The sequence below is a fragment of the Haliotis rufescens genome, unplaced genomic scaffold (assembly GCF_023055435.1).
Source record: "Haliotis rufescens isolate VD_foot unplaced genomic scaffold, xgHalRufe1.0.p SCAF_112, whole genome shotgun sequence".
NCBI lineage: Eukaryota > Metazoa > Mollusca > Gastropoda > Lepetellida > Haliotidae > Haliotis > Haliotis rufescens.
The window spans coordinates 564670-589372 of NW_025963794.1; the positions used below are offsets into that span (position 1 = coordinate 564670).

At 42.9% G+C, this 24703-nt stretch overlaps 1 protein-coding gene across 1 annotated transcript in view; it reads left to right on the forward strand.

Annotated features, from left to right (window-relative positions):
- Positions 1-24703, forward strand: part of LOC124134560 (multiple PDZ domain protein-like) — a 314294-nt gene that overhangs the window by 221952 nt on the left and 67639 nt on the right. Inside the window, exons 20-22 of the mRNA XM_048393058.1 lie at positions 2272-2530; positions 4259-4460; positions 21827-21931. Coding sequence (XP_048249015.1) covers positions 2272-2530; positions 4259-4460; positions 21827-21931 — 566 coding nt within the window. The remainder of the gene's footprint in view (positions 1-2271; positions 2531-4258; positions 4461-21826; positions 21932-24703) is intronic.

Sequence of the window (24703 nt, forward strand, 5' to 3'; positions counted from 1 at the left end):
TTGCCAATGATGCTGTGTGACAGTGGCAAAGGAAGGAGCATCGCTCCCTAAAGTTGACACCATGTCCGCATGTATGGCTGTTGGAGTTAGCCCTTTCAGATGAAGATATTTGATGACAACTCAGTTGCCCATTTTGTCCATTTTCATCAACAGAGAATATCTAGTGACTTTGATGCCTGCAGAAATTTGCTGCCTGGTTTTGTATTTGGTTCATCTGCAGCCTGTAAGCATGGACAGTATTGTAGTCAAAACATGCAAGATGTTATCGGTGTTTAATTCTTTGCAGTGGGGGGGCTCAAAACTTTTCAGCCACCATTAATAAAATTAAAATTCTATGAAATCATAGAAATTTGATTTTGGCATCTTTAAGGATATTGAATTGTGAGGTTTATGGTGTCTGACCATCGGATGAGTTCATACAACCCTGTGGGTCATTTAAATAAAACATAAGAAAGCTCTATGTGAAAAAATATTATTTTTTTAGGATTTTATTCTTAATGGATATCCTGTGTTCAAAAATATTTTTAGTCTCTCGAATCATACAACTGATATATATCTGCCAAGTATGTATTCCTAAGTGCTGAGTTGTGTGAAAAGTATATGGCTAGCTTTTTGAAGAAAAAAAAATCGATATAAATCTTATCAGTCTTACATCCTCGAGCAAGACTTGTCCAAACATCAACTGGGCAACACATTGAGCACAATCGTGATCAACTTTCTCCACTGGGTCAGATAGAGTATTTCAGTCTTGAATCAATACCCCGATTTGTTACACACGATCTGCATGTATTGGCCTGCCCGATGAATGTTTGAAAGAGTTGGTCGTAATATGGCAGGAGTCCGAACCCTGTTTTGATGAGATGTCAAGCCTGATGTATTAATAGGCAGTGTTTAGGCCTTCCTTATCAAATCTGTAGATGAGACCGAGAGGGAGCAAGAAAGTTTCAGTTCAGTGTTGAGGCCAGGCTACTGCAGGTGAGAGCTCTCTGTTCTTTATGCTGGTCATTGTGAACACATTTTGAAGTTTCAAAAGTTAAATTATTATGTTGGTTTAATTGTAACTTGTTGTTTGTGAAAATTAATGTTGATTTATCAGTGTGTTTGAATGGAAAGTATGGGGGACCATTGAATGGACACTTGTTGATATGCATCGCTGTATGTCATCATTGCTGAATTTTGAGTGTAGAGTGAGTATTGTTTGTGATACTGGTTTTGCAATATGAAAAAAAACATGACAGGCCAAGGTTATAACCACCAGGCTGCCCAACCCTCCCTGGTCTGTACTGTAGGATTATTTTAAGGGGGTGGGGGGGGAGGTGTGGCAGGTGGCCCTGTTGTTTAATTGAAGGTGCCGCAATTCAAGGTACAGAGTTGTGTCCCTTGGGCACACCAGGGCCCACTTGCACAAAGCGATCTTAGCGCTACAACTATTGTAAGCCTTTGTTAAAGTATGGGAGTTAAGGTCATCTTAGCGCTAAGATCGCTTTGTGCAAGTGGGCCCAGAAACCTATGCTCGTGGGTTTCACCAAAGTGTGAATCGTCTGAGACCTGCATCACTTTGTGCTTTCCTCCCACATTAAAGTAACATGTCTTGATAACTGTAACAGGTATTAATCCCAACTCAAATCAGGATGGGAAGGCAGGGAAAGATTATTCTATTATAACTGTCTGTACTGAGGGATGAAATCGTTTCTGTTGATAGGGCTTGAGTATTTCATTAGATATTGAATAGTATTTCATTTATGTCACAATCCTGTCAACTGAGGCAAAACAATTCACTGTGCAGAGTTGCCTCCCTTCTATGTAACAGGATAATTAGATTATAGGTTTATTCTGAGATTTGCCCTGATTTTCAAAGTGGTAAATGTCTAAGATCTGTATCACATTTCAACCATCATTGAAATACTGATCTACATTGATATTACTGAATTGCAGCCCACTCAAACACTCACTTATTTTTTCATTCATTATATCACCACATGTTATCTTAATGGCAGTGTGGGTTCGAAATCCTGGATGGGACTCAACCCAAAGAAGTACTAGAATCTGTTCTTTACTAAGAAAGTGTTTTCCTTGATATAACATTTGTTACATTTGACCACTTTCTAAATAGCATTGTGTGTTGATGATGGTGATGAGTCCTGCAGACACACAGAAATTCTGCAATGTGTTGTCACGATGTTTCTCTTTCAGGAGAGGACACCCTGCTGCTTTCTGTCTAAGCTGTTTTATAAAGACATCGTGAAAGACATGGTGATGTTTCTGTTTCAGTTGAGCCCACGTGTGGTTGTAGCTCATCGGAAGTCGGAGAGTGCTGACAGCGAGGTGTCGTCCTCATCTGACCTCCTCACCTCAAGTGACCTTAAGGGCGTGTCCTCGCCCCCCTCGACACCCCGCAGTACCGCCTCCCCTGGTATGTCCCCCCTGGCGTCCCCGAGCCTGACCCGGGGCTGGAGGACAGCTAGCACTGATGCCATTCCCACCTCGTATGAGAAGAATATCAAGGTGCAGAAAGGCAATGACCAGCTAGGTGAGCAGTCAACACATGATCCGTGAGAATTCCTGGGTAGAATAGATCCCAAGTATCCCTGGTCTCTCTTGTAATGTTTCTGGGAATAAGACCCTGGTATGCATGCTTGTCCCCTGTTGTATTACCGGGGAGAATAGATCCAAAGTACCCCATTCTTGTCTCCCTGTGGGGACCATGGGGGAAAATAGGTCCCAAGTTCCCAAATACTGGATACTGAAGATAAAAGGTCTCTACTACCCCATGTTTGTCTCCCTGTGGGTATACCAGGACAGAAAAGTTCCTCAAACCCTAAACATGTCTGTTGTTGGATTCCAGGACAGAATAGGTCCCCAAACCCTATACATGTTTGTTGCTGAATTCCAGGACAGAATAGGTCCCCAAACCCTATACATGTCTGTTGCTGGATCCCAGGACAGAATAGGTCCCCAAACCCAAAACATGTCTGTTGCTGGATTCCAGGACAGAATAGGTCCCCAAACCCTATACATGTCTGTTGCTGGATTCCAGGAAAGAATAGGTCCCCAAACCCTATACATGTCTGTTGCTGGATTCCAGGACAGAATAGGTCCCCAAACCCTATACATGTCTGTTGCTGGATTCCAGGACAGAATAGGTCCCCAAACCCTATACATGTCTGTTGCTGGATTCCAGGGCAGAATAGGTCCCTAAACCCTATACATGTCTGTTGCTGGATTCCAGGGCAGAATAGGTCCCTAAACCTATACATGTCTGTTGCTGGATTCCAGGAAAGAATAGGTCCCCAAACCCTATACATGTCTGTTGCTGGATTCCAGGATAGAATAGGTCCCCAAACCCAAAACATGTCTGTTGCTGGATTCCAGGACAGAATAGGTCCCCAAACCCTATACATGTCTGTTGCTGGATTCCAGGGCAGAATAGGTCCCCAAACCCTATACATGTCTGTTGCTGGATTCCAGGACAGAATAGGTCCCCAAACCCTATACATGTCTGTTGCTGGATTCCAGGACAGAATAGGTCCCCAAACCCTATACATGTCTGTTGCTGGATTCCAGGGCAGAATAGGTCCCCAAACCCTATACATGTCTGTTGCTGGATTCCAGGACAGAATAGGTCCCCAAACCCTATACATGTCTGTTGCTGGATTCCAGGGCAGAATAGGTCCCCAAACCCTATACATGTCTGTTGCTGGATTCCAGGACAGAATAGGTCCCCAAACCCTATACATGTCTGTTGCTGGATTCCAGGATAGAATAGGTCCCCAAACCCTATACATGTCTGTTGCTGGATTCCAGGACAGAATAGGTCCCCAAACCCTATACATGTCTGTTGCTGGATTCCAGGACAGAATAGGTCCCCAAACCCTATACATGTCTGTTGCTGGATTCCAGGACAGAATAGGTCCCCAAACCCTATACATGTCTGTTGCTGGATTCCAGGGCAGAATAGGTCCCCAAACCCTATACATGTCTGTTGCTGGATTCCAGGACAGAATAGGTCCCCAAACCCTATACATGTCTGTTGCTGGATTCCAGGACAGAATAGGTCCCCAAACCCTATACATGTCTGTTGCTGGATTCCAGGACAGAATAGGTCCCCAAACCCTATACATGTCTGTTGCTGGATTCCAGGACAGAATAGGTCCCCAAAATCATTGACGTAAGTAAGTGGCTTCTTATTCCTCTTTATTTGTGATAATTAAAACAGCATCTTCGTACTTCGTGCTTACCACTCTGTGCACTGTTGCAGGTCTGACTGTTGATGCAGTGGACCGGGGAATCAATGGTTGTGTTATCAAAACCATCGTTGATGGTGGCGCTTTGGCTAAAGATGGCCGCCTTGCAGTAGGGGACTACATGGTTCTCGTCAACAACGAAAGCATGAGGCGTATCACCAATGCTCAAGCCAGGGCCATCCTTCGTAGGGCATCACTTCTAAATAGATCCATTAGGTAGGTCACTGCTGCTTTAAGTTATCCATAATATTTTGTCATCATGATTTCATTTGCAGAATGTTTTGTTGGTAATTTTGTTCACACCACAACTTCCATGACCCTGTTGGATATATTATACTGTGACCCCGATGGAATTCTTGGGCAGAAAAGGTTCCCAGTACCCAGTGCTTGTCGTAAGGTGAAGGACAATTTGGTGATACATACACTACTCAAAAGAAGTTAAGCACCACCAGCCCCGTGAAAATGGGTTTGAGTGAGTGGTTTTACGACGCTTTTAGCAATATTCCAGCAATATCACGGCGTAGGACACCAGAAATGGGCTTCACACATTGTACCCATGTCGGGATTCGAACCCGGGTCTTCGGCATGACGAGCGAACACTTAATCCACTTGGTGACCCGACCACCCCGAAAATGGGTTAGAAAATGGGTTAGAATAGGTCTTCAACAACCCATGCTGGCCATCTGTCATGGCATGCCCTCGTTTGAGTAGTATGTACGTTTTGACCTGGCTGATTGTTTGATGGCATGGATCATTGCTGATGCTGGTTTGTTTGTTTGTTTGTTTGTTTGTTGTTTGATGCTGTACTCAGCAATATTCCAACTATATGACAGCAGTCTGTAAATAATTGAATATGGAACAGACAATCCTGTGATTGACATCATGAGCATCGATCCACACAATTGGGATATGATGACATGCATCAACCAAGTCAGCGAGTCTGACCACCCTATCCAGTTAGTTGCATTTTACAGCAAGCATGGGTTGCTGAAGACCTTTTCTACCCCAGATCTTCACGGGTCTGCTCATGCTGGTAACCACTGGGATTATGTATAAGCCACACAACATCACTGGAGTATTGGTAACTGGTTATAAAACAACATTCACTCACTCAATCACTCAATCAGTCAATTGCATTATCTTTCTTTCAGTATTTATGTACAGCATTGTCAGCAAGATGGATTTGCATGGTGGATGGCAGGGGCATGAAAAAATTATTTAGTTCCATTTTTGGATACACACACTAGGGCTGGGACAAGTCCAAATTTACTACCCAGGTACCCATCCCCCTATTACCCTACCCTACCCGGGTACCTGCTGTTGGTCTGAAGAAATAGGTTCAAATGTCCCATTGAGAATTGTTTGACTGTAGCCCTGGCAAAATGTATTTAGATACTCGTATAAAACGATCTGGTCCTGCCTGCATTACTGAAGTTGACTGCAGTTTAATCTCCTTTCAGACATAGACAGTTAGAAGGAATGCGTGCAGAGTCAGAAAGAAATGCAAACATTAGTCACTTTTAGTGTAACCATGGAAGGTCTAGATAATATTTGCCATTAAACAATATATCACATGACTAACCACAGGTCCGGGTAGTCCTGTGGGTATCTGGGTCCTTCTCAGGAACCACCTGACCCGCGTACCCGAATTACCCGAGTTACCCGTCCCAGCTCTAACACAAACACATGCATAAGTGCAATAATCTTTAATGTGACATGAAGTCCCATTTCACTTAACCTTTTACCAAACTCACTCATTATTTGGCCTTGTGTAAGTGGAGGTCTGATAGGGATGGGTGTCTAGCCTAGAATAAAAAAACAACATCCAGCAGTCTGGGCTACAGAGTTGAAGTAACCATTCCAGAATGGTCTGCAGTGATGGCAGTACTGATTGCCTGAATACTAATCAACTCGCCTGACCAGCTTCCCTAATCCATTTGAGACAGCTCAGTGATTTCTTTCATTCCACAGAGTACCAAATTAATCCAGGTAGTTCTTGTGACCAACTCTAATTGAGACAAACTAATTAAGAAGGAGATATATATATATAATCCTCTTTGTACTTTGAGAACTGCAGATGAGTTGTTGGGAAAATGTTGGTTTGTCAAAAAGTTGGAATGGTAATACATTGCTTAAACAGTACTGTGGTAAATAATGTTTGTGTCTTTTCATGCTTTACTTTTATCAGTGTTTGAAAATGTGGTCATGTGACGTAAGGTAAAACAGAAAAACTTGTACCCCTTGAGGATATTTGTTAGACAGAGAATATTTTTTGTTGCTCACTGAGTCATACTACAATTTTTTCTCTGAAAAGAAGACCGAACAATTATGTTTTCTCATAACACATTCTTTCAGAATATTCAACAATTTCTTTTTCTCTTTGTGCAATCTTAGTCAAAATAATTTTTTTCCCTATCTTTCCATATAAAAATCTTCAGTCAGTGTTGGTGACATAAAATCCCACTGTGGTTTGTGGTTTGAGTCAGTCCTGTGTTGTAAGGGAGATAACTGGTGGTCAGATGACCTTACCATCACCTACTCTTAGTATGCACGCTCGGTCCAGGAAAAAATCAATACCAACGATATTGGCATCAACCTGCCGACAATTTAATTTAAGTGCTTGTCCGTCACTCTGGTCAAAATGCTATGAATACTGGGAAGGTTCCGAGAAAAATCTATCAGGTTGTCGGAACACTGACTTAGTGGTGTATATCTGGATCCAGGTTTCAGACAAGCAGTAAACGACTAATGTCACTTTGTGATGAGGTCGGGGGAGGGGGGCGTGGGACGGGGAGGTAGATGGGATGCTATTTTAGGGCCTCATGTGAAATATTGGAATGATTGGTTTCACAGTATTGCTATTGAGTAGTTGTGCTTGGATAGGTAGAGGTTGGGATCTATTTATGTTCTTTGGCTAAATTTTGATTCAACTGTGCAGTGTTTATATGAAGGCTGGCTATCTAATTGTTGGGTATTAGTTCATCTAGGGCTGCATGTTTGTTGAGTATTTGCTTGAGGAGGGGTGGCTTGTATAGTAAGGGTGGCTTGTTTAGTGAGTGTGGCTTGTTTAGTGAGGGGTGGCTTGTTTACAGCAGGGTGGCTTGTATAGTAAGGGGTGGCTTGTTTAGTGAGTGTTGCTTGTTTAGTAAGGGGTGGCTTGTTTAGTGAGGGTGGCTTTTTTAGTGCAGGGTGGCTTGTATAGTGAGTGGTGGCTTGTATTGTGAGGGTGGCTTGTATAGTAAGGAGGGGCTTGATTAGTGAGGGTGGCTTGTATAGTTAAGGGTGGCTTCTTTAGTGAATGTGGCTTGTTTAGTGCAGGGTGGCTTGTATAGTGAGGGTGGCTTGTTCAGTGAGGGGAGTCAACGTCTTGTTTGGTGAGGGTGGCTTTTTTAGTGCAGGGCGGCTTGTATAGTGAGTGGTGGCTTGTATAGAGAGGGGAGGCTTGTTTAGTGAGGGGTGGCTTGTATAGTGAGTGGTGGCTTGTATAGTGAGGGTGGCTTGTATAGTAAGGAGGGGCTTGATTAGTGAGGGTGGCTTGTATAGTTAAGGGTGGCTTCTTTAGTGAATGTGGCTTGTTTAGTGCAGGGTGGCTTGTTCAGTGAGGGTGGCTTGTTTGGTGAGGGCTGGCTTGTTTACAGCGGGGTGGCTTGTATAGTGAGGGTGGCTTGTTCAGTGAGGGTGGCTTGTTCAGTGAGGGTGGCTTGTTTGGTGAGGGGCGTCGACGTCTTGTTTGGTGAGGGCTGGCTTGTTTACAGCGGGTGGCTTGTATAGTGAGGCTGGCTTGTTCAGTGAGGGTGGCTTGTTCAGTAAGGGGCGTCGACATCCTGTTTGGTGAGGGCTGGCTTGTTCAGTGAGGGGTAGTTTGGAGAATTATATGTTAGTAGGGATCTTATGTTGATGGATAGGTGAATGAGTGGTGAGTGGATAGAGTTGTTAGGCTTCTAACCTAATTTGTCGCTGAAAAATGGGTTAATATGTTTTATATGTAAAATAGTGGGTAATGACTGGAGGTTGACGGCAAGGTCTGTCACGTTGATGGTGGACTGTTGACGAAATGGATGGACTGCTGTCTGTGACAGATGTGTTGTTTGTTTGTTTGTTTGTTTTTTTTGTTTTTTTTGTTTAACACCGCACTCAGTAATATTCCAGCTATATGACGGCGGTCGGTAAACAATCGCATCTCGACAAGACAATTCAGTGATTGACATCATGAGCATCGATCCATGCAATTGGGATATGATGACATGTATCAACCAGGTCAACGAGCCGGACCACATGATCCCATTAGTCGTTTCTTACAACGAGCATAGTCGCCTTTGACGGCAAGCATGGGTTGCTGTGACAGATGTGTTGACATGGAGAATTAAAGAAAGAATGAATGCCATTAGGATCACAGCTGTGTTCACAAGATTCAGTGGCAGGGCACATGCGGGACAAAATCCAGAGTGAATTTGCACATTTATTGTAGAATATCTGGAGATGCCACAACTCTGTACTATCTCACAGGAGGTCACCTGATTAGTCTGTCATTGAAAACTGGAAAACTGGGTAACGAGATCTGGAGTTGGAGGTGGATGGTCGATCAGTTGATGCTATTGTGTTCAAAAGACTTTCCTCATGGCTATAATCAAGTGTTTTATGTATTCGGAATGATGTGTTGTTTCTCATCTTCTATAATTTCTATTCAGGACCATTCTGACAAGTCAGGTTCACAATTCAAGAGCATGGTGAAATGAGAACTGTTTTTTAATGATGGATAGATTGTGTTGAAATTATCTGATCAATTCTTTTCTCATTTACATTAATTGATAGCTTAAATGACATTATTTGTAGAAACCTTTCTCACAGAAAGTCAAACTATTTTTTTTACTCAGAATTAATTGCACTTGGCATGATTAAAATATATGGCCTTATAAAAAAAACTGTTATTATTTTTTCAAAAGTTTAGGTTTTGCAAACAATTGGATTTATTTGGCATCTCTGTTTTCTGTTGTATTCCTTGAAAGAGTAGATGGACCTTGTTGTAAGCCTGTAGTAGAATACAAGACCAGTGCTTCACAGTTGGCAGAAGGGAGCCACCTAAGGATATGGGTTATGAGTTATTGGCAAACTTCATATATGGCGACAACAACATCATCATAAGAAGATGTGTCTACTACCCATGTCAGACAATCATTCAAGTGTATTAATTTCACATCATTGCTTGATGAATTTGCTTCATCGATTGATTTTGGGAACATGGTCAATTCCAAGTAGATATTCAATCTTTCTTCCTTTACTGTTTTATGATTTCTTAACCACAGATACCAATATCATACGCAGATTCTGTTGTGGTGTGTATAAATGGACAGACAATGAAATAAAACCCACCCAAAAGATTGAAAATCAAAGACAAGATGGGTGAAGATGTTCTAGTTCTCCCTACAGACATGGCGTGATGGGGATATGACTTTCCCTCATCCGCCGATCATCGATGTTTCCATGACCCATGGTCCGGACTAGCTCCCAAGTCTTAAACACTCCAGTCAATATCCAAACCCTGGGCTTCTATTTGCCAGAGCGTGAATTGGTGGAATGTTCTAATCTGCCTGGTTTAACCAGAGCCGGGAAGATGAGCTTCAAGGGGAAGATGTTTTGGTTTTCCCCCATGGTCTTGCTGACCTTGACCTTGCTTTGGGAGTCCATTAGAAAAATTAGCTGTAGGTCAGTGAAGGTAATGGTGTCTTGGGCGAGGCTGATGGCCACCCAATGAGAAAGTACTCAAATACTCGTGGGGGGTATTGGTGGGGAGGGCCGATTCAGGGGGGTATTAACAGAGAGGGCTAGCTTGGGGGTATTGATGAGGAGGGCTGGCTCGGGGTTAACTATTTGTGGCTGTTTGTCACGAAGGGTAATAGATTTTGTTTGGCAAGTTTGAGAAGTTGGAATCTGACATGAAATTGGGAATTGAAAACTGATCGATTAGAAATTGATATTTGATCTTTGTGCCTTTGTGGCATTCCGGAATAACTCTTCTGGGATATTAAAAGATATGTTTCATCTGATATATCTGTTTTCGGCTTTCGACTTTAACTTTGTCTGAAGTTAATTTTAATCTGTTTTTAGTTCCTAAACTGGGAATTATTGTTTGGGTACTCAGTTTACGCTTTGATTGTTCTCTACTAATCAGAGGGAAAAGCTGTTTCCAAAGGACATAGAAGGATGTGGTTGCAGGATTTAAATTTTTTTCTGATTACCTGTTTGTTTATGCCACTGGGAGCCATGCATCAGCTCTTCACACTTTTTACTTCTCCCCAAACCATTGACGCAATTCAGCTGACAGATGTCCATGGTTGATCCCACCAATGATCCATGTCAACTTTGTTCATATAGCTCCAAATACTGAACTTGCCCCTATGGAACTGAGTGAGTGAGTATGGTCAAATGCCCATTTTAGCAATACTCTAGCATCACCATGGAGGCGGGCATCAGAAACGTGCTTCACACATTGTACCCATGTCAGGAATTGAACCCTGGCCCTTTGGTGGGACGAGCAAACACTAACCACTAGGCTACCCCTGGTTCCATTGGAATCTTATATATAAGGTTATGTGTGGTCGGGGCGGTCGGGTAGGCTAGTGGTTAAAGCGTTCGCTCGTCACGCCGAAGACCCGAGTTCGATTCCCGACATGGGTACAATGTGTAAAGCCCATTTCTGGTGTCCCCCGCCGTGATATTGCTGGAATATTGCTAGAAGCGGCGTAAAACTATACTCACTCACTCATTATGTGTGGTCATTACTGTGTCATAACCTGATGGGGCGGTCGGGTAGCCTAGTGGTTACAGCGTTCACTCGTCACGCCGAAGACCCGGGTTCGATTACCGACATGGGTACAATGTGTGAAGCCCATTTCTGGTGTCCCCCGCCGTGATATTGCTGGAAAATTTCTAAAAGAGGCGTAAAACCATACTCACTCACTCACTCACTCACTCACTCACTCACTCACTCACTCACTCACTCACTCATAACCTGATGACATGTAATGACAGTGTCTTTACTTTCTATTTCTCCTTTATGTCTTTTCCAAAATAATTATTAACTTTAAAATAAATTACTATTTTCCCTGACGAGTTCCCTGATGGCAGGTTCGTACACCATTTAGAGCTTAACCTACTGGCACAGTTCAAGAGTCAATGTGTTTACACAGATATTGTGATTTTATGTGCATCAACTCCATCTTGAGGCATCACCAATGGCAAAGACCTTATCATGAAACGGCCTCAAGGTACCTATAAATGTCAAGCTAGGCCCATTTGAGAAAGAGCCCGTGGTCCCATTGCCAATAGTGTCTCATCTGTTTACAACCAAAGAGCTGTTCAGTGCCAAGAGCTGCTTGCTCTCTGTATTAATGCTGGAAACTAGGTAAATAAAAGCAACAAGACACTTTGCATGGCCTTGTGGTCAAAGCCTTTGCTCATCACACCTCACATCTGTTCGATTCCCCACAAGGCACAACTTATGAAGGCTATTTCTGATATCTCCATGTAGGATATTGCGGTCATGTTTCTAAAAGGGGTTTAAAACCTCTCTCAGTCGTCCATGTCAATGTCGTGTTGGGTCAAGAAGGCTTCTGACCACGCTAATGCACCAGACAATCAATCAGTAACCGTCTTCCTGTCCAGCCAGGGGCACATCTGAGGGGCCTCATGTCACCGAGCAGAGTTGTGTCCCTTGATGCTGGGTTTGAATCTTGGTTCACCCCGATTATGTTTCTAGGTTTGTCAGTGCCATACCAATGCTAGTGGGTTTTACCAAAGTGGTAAATGTCTTAGACCTGCATCCCTTTGCGCTTTCCTCCCATATTAAGCTGCAACGCTGGTTTATAACAGGAATACAGTTCAAAGTGTCACCCACTCACTCATTCACTCACACACTCACCCACTCACTCACTCACTCACTCACTCACTCACTCACTCACTCACGTCCAGACAGACCATTAGAACATATCATGCCATCATTTACCAAAATCAGCAGAAAAAAACGTATTCCCAAAGATAAATTATTTTATGAAGTTTATGCAATGTTTATGAGGGAGCATTTTATCAGAGGTCAATATGGTCGGCTTGGATATGGAACTCGTGTGTGCCATTATTCCCCATTCATCATCTATGCCATCAGTGAAGCTCGCATGGCACTGCTCTGTGTCTGTCGTGTATTTCCAGTATTGGTAAATTAGGAGAACGGCACCGCCTGCCTGCTGAATTCTTCAGGTTGGCCACATGATGTAGGAGCGGTATCATTGATTTTCCTCATGTAGAATTAGACACCATTCACGCTTCCAACAGTAGCTAGCTGCCCCCTATCATGGAGTAGATCCATTGCCCGAGAAGAGTCTTTACTTCATTTCCTTCCAGCACAAGGGAAAATCAGTCCACTGCCATCTCCAAAGGGCTGATTATGCAAGAAAAGTGTTAATCTTGGCATGCACTGGATTCTGGATGTTTTCTGTGGCACAGCTGATTTGGAGAGATAATGGCGCGTTGACACGGCAAGCCACTCTCTTTCTGTGCACCACAGGGATTAGCAAATCGGCACTGTGCTTGCGGATTAGCTGACTGACTTCACTTTCATATTTCTTGAGTTGAGGTGAGACTTGTCTTCATGGATATGTTAAAATACAAGATGTCTGTTTCAGCTGCATTGATCATGGGGGCAGTTTGTTGCAGGGCACGACTATTTTTTTATTTTGTTTTGTTATCCTGTTTGTGTTGTTTGGACGAAGATCTTTTCCCGTTAACATGGGATGGTGCCAAGCTGTGTACAAATTATTGTATAGAGATATATTCTTTCAAACACTTAGATTAGTCTGTTTATACGTTGAAGGGCTCTGCAAAGTGTTTTTCCACATTCTGAGAAACTGTGTGAACTGGAATGTAAATACTTGAATTTTTCCATTGTCGAGTGAGTGAGTGAATGAGTATGGTTTTATGCCGCTTTTAGCAATGTTGCAGCAGTATGTCATGGCAGGAGACACCAGAAATGGGCTTCACACATTGTACCCATGCCGGGAATCAAACCCTGGTCTTCGGCGTGACGAGTGAACGATTTAACCAGTAGACTACCCGACCACCCCTTTCCAATATCAAGAAACATAGGTGTCATTTAAATCTTTCATGATTTCTTTAAGTTTAGTATAGAAAACTATGGTTATAACAAACTCAAAGAGACCACTAATTTTAGTTTGTAATGACCGTAGTTCGTAATTAGCATATATACAGCATATATACAGCAAATGGCCAGGACTGAAAAATAAATTTGTTTTATCATCAGTTTGTTATAAGCGTGTTCGTTTTAAATGTAGTTTACTGTAGGTTATATTCGTATCTAAAGTAAACTGTTTGTGTGTCATACCTCAACAAATTCATTTAATGTAACAGTGTTTGGACTATATACATATTGTATTTGGATTTTAGGGTATAATGTAAATTTTAACATATATTTTATTTGTTTGATGGAGAAATCATGGTCTGTCGTTCATGTTCTTTGCCGTTAACGTTGCATTGTACTCACAACCGTCCAATTAAGTATCAGCAGTGTCGTTAATTTAAACATTTTTTATGAGAAGAACTCACTATTGTTGTGACAGTTTCATGTCACACTAGAATTTGTGTTCTTTAAATCTCAAAAGAAGTTAAAGATCCGCAATTCTTTCATATCACTGTAGTTATCATCAGGCCCAACTTTAGTCATAGAAAAGAATCAAGTGTTCTTTAGCTTCTTTTGTGTAGTAAATGTAAGTATCATAATCAATAAAGGAATATTTGTAATGGTATTGTTTATAGGAACTTGATTTTCGAAGTTCTAGGAGCTGTTGCTTAAAGTGATGTTGGTTCTAGTTTAGGTCTGTTTATAGGACTTGGGCTCGACCAAGGGATAAGGATAGCTTTTTGGAGTGAGGATTAGCTGACATGGATATGCTTATCATTGTGCAAACACCAACCTACGGGTTGGAGCAGACCAAGGTCAATGTCTTGTGTCATCAAAACGGGAGAGAATTTAATGAATGCATTTCAGTCAGAAAGGCTGGGCGACAGCATCTGCCTACTGCTCTCAGTCTGGCCATAGGAGCAGAGATTGTTATGTGTCTGATAATGAACATATTGGGGCATTAATTAATTGTGCTGTGCACGTGGGCAAATAAAAATCAAATAAACGTCAATAATAATAATAATAATAATATTAAGAATAATAATGCCATTTATATTGTGCTATATTTCCAGACCACAGGCTCATAGTGCTATGTTTTTGTTACCCTGGTCAATCAATCAGTGTGAAATCTATTTTCTTTCTCAACTCCATGGGGATTATACAACCCAAGCTGCTTTTGAGGTGCAAGAAGGTTAACAGTGCTCAACAGTCACGTTAGAATCTCATTCTACCGGGTACCCGGCTACACTGCTGGGTGATTCAATGGATTAGTCATGGTACTGCCTTGCATATGCAAGTCCATTTGAATTGATTTCCATACTTTACCTTGACTGTTTGCTGACTGAGTGCAATTGACCTACGTTCTAATTTATGTAGGGGGCACGGGTGGCCCAGTCGTCTAAGGCGCCGCGATTTGCTATGCAGAGATGCGTCCCTTGGGCACGCCAGAAACCTATGATTGTGGGTTCGAATCCCTGTTCACCCGAATTATGTTTCTAGGTTTCTCAGCACCATATCCATGCTCGTGGGTTTCTCCGAAGTGGTAAACGTCTGAGACCTGCATCACTTCGGGCTTTCCTCCCACAATAAGCTGACATGCCGTGATATAACTGGAATACTGTTATTAGCGGCGTTAAACCCAACTCACTCACTCACTCACTCTAATCTATGTTACTACAGTGAGACCCAGATCAGTCCAGGCACCCTGCCTTCTGGATAGCTTTTTTGTTTTTTGTTTGGTTTCTTGTTTAACGCCGCACTCAGCAATATTCCAGCTATATGACGGTGGTCTGTAAATAATCGAGTCTGGACCAGACAATCCAGTGATTGATATCATGAGCATCGATCCACGCAATTGGGATTGATGACATGCATCAACCAAGTCAGCGAGCCTGACCACCCGATGCCGTTAGTCACCTTTTACGACAAGCATAGTCACCTTTTACGGCAAGTATGGGTTGCTGAAGACCTATTCTACCCCGGAATCTTCACAGGTCTTCTGGATAACTGGTGGAAGTGGAGACTTGTATGTCCAAGGGAACATTATTCACAAATTTGGAAAATTGTTAATCCGTAGGATTTCAGTGGAAATTGTACCATCTGGATTATAAGGGTTGAACTGTGAATTGTACCATATTCTGAAATTGAGTGTGTGGCTTTTGTTTCAATCCACGAGCTAATTGCTTGTACCAGTGCATCCTCCTTTGTAAGTACAAGAAGACCTCGTTCTTCATCTCAAGGACACCTGTGATTAATGTTTCACAAGAACATGTGATTAACATTTCACAAGAACACCTGTGATAAACGTTTCACAAGAACACTCATGATTAACTTTGCACAAGAACACCTGTGATAAACGTTTCACAAGAACATGTGATTAACTTTGCACAAGAACACCCGTGATTAATGTTTCACAAGAAACATGTGATTAACGTTTCACAAGAACACATGTGATTAATGTTTCACAAGAACATCTGTGATTAACTTTGCACAAAAACACCTGTGATTAATGTTTCACAAGAACACCTGTGATTAAGACACAGGTAACCCTTTGTCTGAGGCACTGTGGTGTGCTGTATAGACCTGTGGGCATTGGTCATGCCAGAATCTGCTAATCATGGGTTGCAATCCAAGAATCTCCATGATGAGAAATCTAGGTACGAATGTCTGCACCATACCCTGCTCATGGGTTTTAACACGTGATAAATGTCTTAGACTTGTATCCCTTTGGGCTTCCCTCCCACATCAAGCTGACAAGCAATGAAATACTGAAACACTGTTCAAAGTGGCGTTAATCCCCACTCACCAAGCCACCCACTCACTTGATTCAGGTGAAGCAGAGAGCCCTTGTCTGTGTTGTTTGTCAGAGTGTCGTAGCACTGCGGATACAGTCATGCTTCCATGTTGTCAAGGAGGTCAGAGCCATACAATGACAACAATTTATGGTAATGTGTGGTGAGGTGAAATGAGGTTAAAGTTGTGCTCAAGGGTATTGCTCTTGCATCGCAATGTGCATGCATGCGTGTGTGTGCGTGGGTGTGCTTGTACTGGTGTCGACTAAGATCAGGGTAATAAGTCTTTTGGTGTGATATGGCTTGGGATTGAACCACAAGTCTTTGTTCTATGGGCAGGCACTCTATCCACTAGACTATAGACATAGTTTAATGGAAGACAGTATACAGCAGCACATTCTTGCATCGGTCTACCCTCTGACCTACACCTCCACCCTCTGACCTCCACCTCCACCCTCTGACCTCTGACCTACACCTCCACCCTCTGACCTACACCACCACCCTCTGACATACACCACCTCCCTCTGACCTACACCACCACCCTCTAACCTACACCACCACCCTCTAACTTACACCACCACCCTCTAACCTACACCACCACCCTCTAACCTACACCACCTCCCTCATACCTACACCACCTCCCTCTGACCTACACCACCTCCCTCTGACCTACACCACCACCCTCTGACCTACACCACCACCCTCTAACCTACACCACCACCCTCTAACCTACACCACCTCCCTCATACCTACACCACCTCCCTCTGACCTACACCACCACCCTCTAACCTACACCACCTCCCTCTGACCTACACCACCTCCCTCTGACCTACACCACCACTCTCTGACCTACACCACCACCCTCTGACCTACACCACCACCCTCTGACCTACACAACCTCCCTCTGACCTACACCACCACTCTCTGACCTACACCACCTCCCTCTGACCTACACCACCACTCTCTGACCTACACCACCACCCTCTGACCTACACAACCTCCCTCTGACCTACACCACCACTCTCTGACCTACACCACCTCCCTCTGACCTACACCACCACTCTCTGACCTACACCACCACCCTCTGACCTACACCACCACTCTCTGACCTACACCACTACCCTCTGACCTACACCACCATCCTCTGACCTACACCACCACTCTCTGACCTACACCACCCCATGACCTACACCACTACCCTCTGACCTACACCACTACCCTCTGACCTACACCACCACCCTCTGACCTACACCACCCCATGACCTACACCACTACCCTCTGACCTACACCACTACCCTCTGACCTACACCACTACCCGCTGACCTACAACAATACCCTCTGACCTACACCACCATCCTCTGACCTACACCACCTCCCTCTGACCTACACCACCTCCCTCTGACCTACACCACCACCCTCTGACCTACACCACCTCCCTCTGACCTACAACACTACCCTCTGACCTACACCACCTCCCTCTGACCTACACCACCTCCCTCTGACCTACATCACCACCTTCTGACCTACACCACCACCCTCTGACCTACACCACCTCCCTCTGACCTACACCACCACCCTCTGACCTACACCACTACCCTCTGACCTACACCACCTCCTTCTGACCTACACCACCTCCCTCTGACCTACACCACCACCCTCTGACCTACACCACCTCCCTCTGACCTACATCACCACCCTCTGACCTACACCACCTCCCTCTGACCTACACCACCTCCCTCTGACCTACACCACCACCCTCTGACCTACACCACCACCCTCTGACCTACACCACCTCCCTCTGACCTACACCACCTCCCTCTGACCTACACCACCACCCTCTGACCTACACCACCTCCCTCTGACCTACACCACCACCCTCTGACCTACACCACCACCCTCTGACCTACACCAACACTCTCTGACCTACACCACCTCCCTCTGACCTACAACACTACCCTCTGACCTACACCACCACCCTCTGACCTACACCACCACCCTCTGACCTACACCAACACTCTCTGACCTACAACACCACCCTCTGACCTACACCACCTCCCTCTGACCTACACCACCACCCTCTGACCTACACCACCTCCCTCTGACCTACACCACCACCCTCTGACCTACACCACCACCCTCTGACCTACACCACCTCTCTCTGACCTACACCACCTCCCTCTGACCTACACCACCTCCCTCTGACCTACACCACCACTCTCTGACCTACACCACCTCCCTCTGACCTACACCACCTCCCTCTGACCTACACCACCTCCCTCTGACCTACACCACCTCCCTCTGACCTACACCACCACTCTCTGACCTACACCACCTCCCTCTGACCTACACCACCTCCTCTGACCTACACCACCTCCCTCTGACCTACACCACCTCCCTCTGACCTACACCACCACTCTCTGACCTACACCACCTCCTCTGACCTACACCACCTCCTCTGACCTACACCACCTCCCTCTGACCTACACCACCTCCCTCTGACCTACACCACCACTCTCTGACCTACACCACCTCCCTCTGACCTACACCACCTCCTCTGACCTACACCACCTCCCTCTGACCTACACCACCTCCTCTGACCTACACCACCTCCTCTGACCTACACCACCTCCCTCTGACCTACACCACCTCCTCTGACCTACACCACCTCCCTCTGACCTACACCACCTCCTCTGACCTACACCACCTCCCTCTGACCTACACCATCTCCCGGGGTTTGAATTCTGGCTCTTCCTTCAATGATGATCCTTACTTTTGTTATACCCATGCTTGAAGTTTCACAAAGTGGGAAATGTCTACAAACTATGTCGCTCTGGGATTCCTCCTACATTAAGCTGACAAGGCATTATACAACTAAACTTCAGTTCAAAGCCAAGTTAATTCAAACTCTCTTCAACATGGTGGGTGATTCATGTGCTGCTCAATGCTAGCAGCCATTCAGAATGGTTCTAATGGAATGGAAATTACAAGTCTCGGAGATGACTATGACCTCTTTCAAGAATTCGGAGGGAAATACACTGCTTAAGTGGAAAAAAGGTTCATGAAATATTGATGGATTCTATTTGTAATGAGTCTGTATGCATACATTCAATCACAGGCCCTAACAGCTCTTGTCTATATGTAAGGGGATGACAAATTCATGGCTGGGATAGATCAGCGATACAGTTGCCAGCCTGGGTATTTAAATGATATACTGAAGCAGTGCATCTGCCTACAAGATTAGTCCTGTATAAATCAGACATGCTTTGTCCATTTCATAATCTGCCTCATGCTGTTTTCAGAACATAATTATACACTATTGTCCCATACTTTTGTTTCATAACTGTTGTCTGAAACATCATGAGTGTATATGAAATGACCTAAAAAATGATAATTCATTTGCAAATAAAAGCCCATTTTACTTACTCATGTTTGTGCTTTAAGTGAAAAAAATCAATAAAAAAAGTTGCTATTAATTCCATTTGTGTATGGGGATTCATTATACCGCATTCGACGTAATATGCGCCCCGCTCTAATAAGCGCCCATGGCGATATTTGCTAATTATTGGCTCGTGAACAATCCCAATTAGCACCCCTTCCGATTGATCAATGTACCCAAGACTTATTTATTCGTGTATAATACGCACTCATGTGTTATATGCACCCTTAATTATGGGCAATTAAATTCTGGAAAATATATATCTGTCATTATAATATGCACAGACCTTTCTTTTGTATCATTTCAACTCTTTTCTTTTTTTCACCAAAATTTTATTCTAATAAGAGCCCCCTATTTCTAATTTTGAGAGCACCCTGGACGCTTATTACCATGAATACGGTACAGTGAAAAGCTGCGTGTATGGACAAGAATCGCCCAGATTAACAACTTTCTGATTAATGAATCAAGGTTACAGTGCACTGTCACTTGGTAAACATGTAAGCATTCCACGAAGTCATCGTCCTGAAGGCGGGTTTTCCAGATTAATGAGTCCTGACCAAAGAGGTTTTAATGTATGAATGTGTTCTGCAGTATCGAAACGAGAATTTGAATCAACAGACATTGTGGCCTCGATAAAGCAAGTAGGAGTCTCAGTGTGTGCAATGGTGGTGCGGAATCAATGTAGAATGTTGGTCTACCCTGAGAGCAGAAATCAATGCTCTCACTATCTGTCTGTGGTTTGTGTGCTCCGGACAAATTCCTACCTCACTGATGTCATGATGACGGCTCAATCATGAGACTTGCATTGTCATCCTGTAGGGCAGTGGAGTAACCTCGTGGTCAAAGCGTTTGCTGGTTACGCTGACAACCCTGGTTAAATTCACCACATCGGTTCAATGCGTGAAGCCCATCTCCAGTGTCCCCCAGCTATGCTATTGATGGTATACTGCTAAAAGCAACATAAAACCATGCTCACTTCTTCACTTAATCCTGGAAAGAAAACCATTTGATTTTGCTTTGATCACAGATCCCTCTGCACATAACTTCATTTATTTCACTTTCATTATATTTTTGCAACAAACTGAATCAGTCTATTTAACCTTATGGTTAGATCTGGACCTGTTAGTTTGATTTGTAGCTCTTGCTTACAGAAGGTTGAACACAAAAGAAAGGAATGGGAATTGTTTGTCTGAGAGAATACTCTTGGTACTGAGGTACAGAAGCTCACCTTCATTCACTGATGTCAAGCTTGAGTCGGGATGATGTGCTATATCTGCTACTTTGTCATATAACTATGCTACCCAAAACTTGGATAGGAGTTTCCACTGATATGTATTCAAGTCTGCAATACCGTTTTAGCATTTAGCTTTTCTGAAAGTCAATTGAACTTATGTCATGACCTGCTTGTCCAGGATCTGGCATCAGTGATGGCGTCAGAGTTGGCTTCGTCTGTAAACATCTTCTCCTCAGCAACCTCTGGACAAGTGAAGCTTGGACTTCACATACTTCCCACCTTTGATTACACCTGATTTTGTTCAAGGGGAAGTTACATTGAAAAGACTATCTATGGCCAGTACTCAGCCAGTTTTGATCAAAATGTAATGAAATATGGCATGATTACTAGTGGAATGTGATAGTTTAAAGTTTGACCTTTACCTTTTAAAAATGCTCCTATATTCACTCAAAATGCATCCACTTTTACCTCCTCAGAATGTTTTCAAGAGGTTTGAATCCAATTTGTAATATGGCCACCACCATTGCAGCCATATTGTAAAAGCTATTTATGTCCACTGCACGGCCATTTATTTTCTAATTGAAGTGATATTTGGTATGTGTGCTGTTAGTAGCAGCGCTCATGGTATATGTTACCTTGTATATGGTATGTGGACCTTGAGTTGACCATTGTCCAAGCTCTTAATTCTCTCAAAATGAGCTCTGTAAACATCATCACCAACCTCAGCTCTGTGCTCTGTAAACATCATCACCGACCTCAGCTCTGTGCTCTGTAAACATCATCACCAACCTCAGCTCTGTGCTCTGTAAACATCATCACCAGACCACTGGACCAGTGAAGCTGAAACTTCAAATGATTGTGTCCACCATTGATGAAACCAAGAGGTTTGACGCTTCTGCTGATGTCACAGCTAATGTGTCCTCTCTATTTCAGTTTCACCTATATCCCAAGTGCTGATGTCGCAGCCTACCAGGAGACTCTGACCAATCGCAGCCTGGAGTGCAGCCCTTCCCATAAGCCCAGTATGCCATCGCCAAGGTAATGCATTTTCATCCCATTTGTCAAGACAATCAAGGACAGCATTTCAAATCCAGTCTCTTGTATTGAAAACACTACATTTTGGCTGCAAATGTTGAAACATCTCCAAGTAAGACATTCCCAGTTGAAACCTTGCATGTCATGAACTTGACAAGCCCCAGTGGTAGAATGCCCACTCTGCCCTTGAAGTCCTCAGCCAAACACTGACACTATCCAACCTGTATGCTGCCACTGTGGAAATCTTTCTCTTAACTTTGTTAGTCCAGGTTTTTCTGAAAGCAAGTTTTTATCAATCTATGGATTTTGGCTGGAAGCAAACAAAGGGGGGAAAAGTTCACTGGGGTATGGGTCAGTTAGAAAAAATAACTTGAAGAAAGTTAGCAATCTTGAAAAAACAATATGTTAAACTGAATAAGTTTGCTTAGTTTGTTAAAAAAATCAAAACCACAATAAGGGATTTGGTTGAGCATACTTTCAATCAAAGACAGTTCTTTTTTATTTCCTTTGCATTTAGAAAAGAATCACCTGGAAGGCAAAGAAAAAACTGGCCAGACTGAGAAAGAAAATAGTTGATAATCTCAAGTAGCCATGTGATGTGGTTGAGTGTTCTTATGTGCCTCTAGTGGTCCCGGACTTCCTAGGGTTGGGACAGACCATTCATTACACTCCGGGGCCAGTGAGATAATAGTATGTGTTGAGTCTGCACCAGTCTGCTACTGACATGCAAGGCAAGAGCCTAACAATCACTACACCCAGACACTTGTATCCTGAAAACTCATTACATAGGAAATGTAGGCAGGACTTTTTTTGTGTCCAAATGGATGAACAGAGAATCTTGTTTGTTAAGTTGTGACCGGGTTTGGGTGTGTCCAGATGAGTCATTTTGGCAATATACTACTCAAAAGAAGTTAAACAACACCTGTTTCTTTAACACTACCACAGTTAATCTGTCATGCTACTCAAAACTAGTTAAAGAACACGGTTCGTTAACATTACTATAGTTAATCTGTCATACTACTCAAAAGTAGTTAAAGAACACGCGATTCTTTAACATTACTAAAGTTAATCTATCATGCTACTTAAAAGAAGTTAAGCAACACCTGTTTCTTTAACATTACTATAGTTAATCTGTCATGCTACTCAAAAGAAGCAAAAGTACATGCGATTCAGTGACATTACTATAGTAAATCTCACCTGCTACTCAAAAGAAGTTAAAGAACATGCGATTCTTTGATATTGCTATTGTTAATCTGTCATGCTATGACATCTAGTACATCTGGGAGGACCTTAGAACCTTCCGAATCACAGCTCAGTACATTCATGGCCAAGAATAGCTGAAAATTATGAACAGCTGAGTTTTAAAACCACATTTTGAGGTTTTCCTTTTACATTTCTGTGAAGAAAGACAAGCAGAAAAACCTAGAAATATTTTCCAAAACATAGTTGTTATTCATTTGAAAATATTGAAATTTTTCAAATACAATTCAGTAACATACATAACTGCATGGTTAAATTTTTTATTTAAATGTAATTTTGCCATAGTAGGAGTCCTATTTATAAAGCAGAGAATTAAGAATGTGTGTCTTAGTTGCTAAATGTCCAGTGACAGCTGCATGCGTGAATGGTCTGTTGGTAAGTCGTGAGGGCAGTAGTGCATGGTAGTGTTAAATAGGTTGTCCACTTGCAGGCGGCAGCTTCTGGAGAAACGTGTCAGCGAAGCAAGACGTATGAACAGGTTCCGTACTTCTGTACGTCTGTTCCTTTCTGTCCAATTTGCTCTTCTCCTTCTCTCTCTCCAGCATGACCTCTCTGTCATACAGACAATCTGGAACACTACATCATTTCAGTTCTCGCATCACTTGTCGCCTCCTGACTTTGTTGGTTTTGTGTCTGGATGAGACAGTTGAAAGTTTACTTTGTTCATGATGGCTATAAATACCCATACTGCTTGCTGGAATCGGTTGTCATTTCGTGTCATTTTGAAGTTTTCCTGTTCTTGAGAAGAAATTTAAATGCATCATGAAGTTAATTGTTTTCTTTTTTTTTATATTTATTTTAGCAATCTTTGCATATGTGTTCACAGTTATGAATTTTGTATGTGGATTTGTCATTTGCAATCCAAGTTTGGTGGCCATATTACTTTGTTAAATCGTTACAATAATTGGCCGGATATCTTAACCTAATATGTGTATGAAGAAAAGGTCAGTGTTGGTATGCATGCAAGTCGGTAGTTAATGATAATCACACAAGGGTAAAGGATTGCTTTGATTCCCATTCCCAAAGGTAAAATCATTCAAATTTGAAGGTTGTGTGTCCAATTGAACTAACGATGCACAAAAATTGAAATGTCTTCATCATGTTTCCAGCAGGGAACTGGTTTGTTTGATTTTGTTCCCAATGTAGTAATTTCCTTCAAGTAATAAAGTTCACGAAAGCCATGAGAAAATTTGATATCGATCTCATTACAACATTTTACTGTGGGCCAGGCAATGATGCATTAAACACAGAAGCTACGTCCAGATCAATTACTTTTGCTGCTTGAATCTGCAATGTTGCACATTATGAGTCTATTGCGCATGTACCGGTAAACTGAAATTGTGCAAGATCAGCAGTGGGACTGTTACACAATCGATGCCCAGGTGACCTTGCTGAATAATTCATAGTTCCATCATTTTGGTCATAAAATATAATTTGTGGGGCTATTTCATAGTTTGGAATAAAAAGATATTACGGTTGTTCATAATGGAATAGGAAATAATTTTACATTTGAAA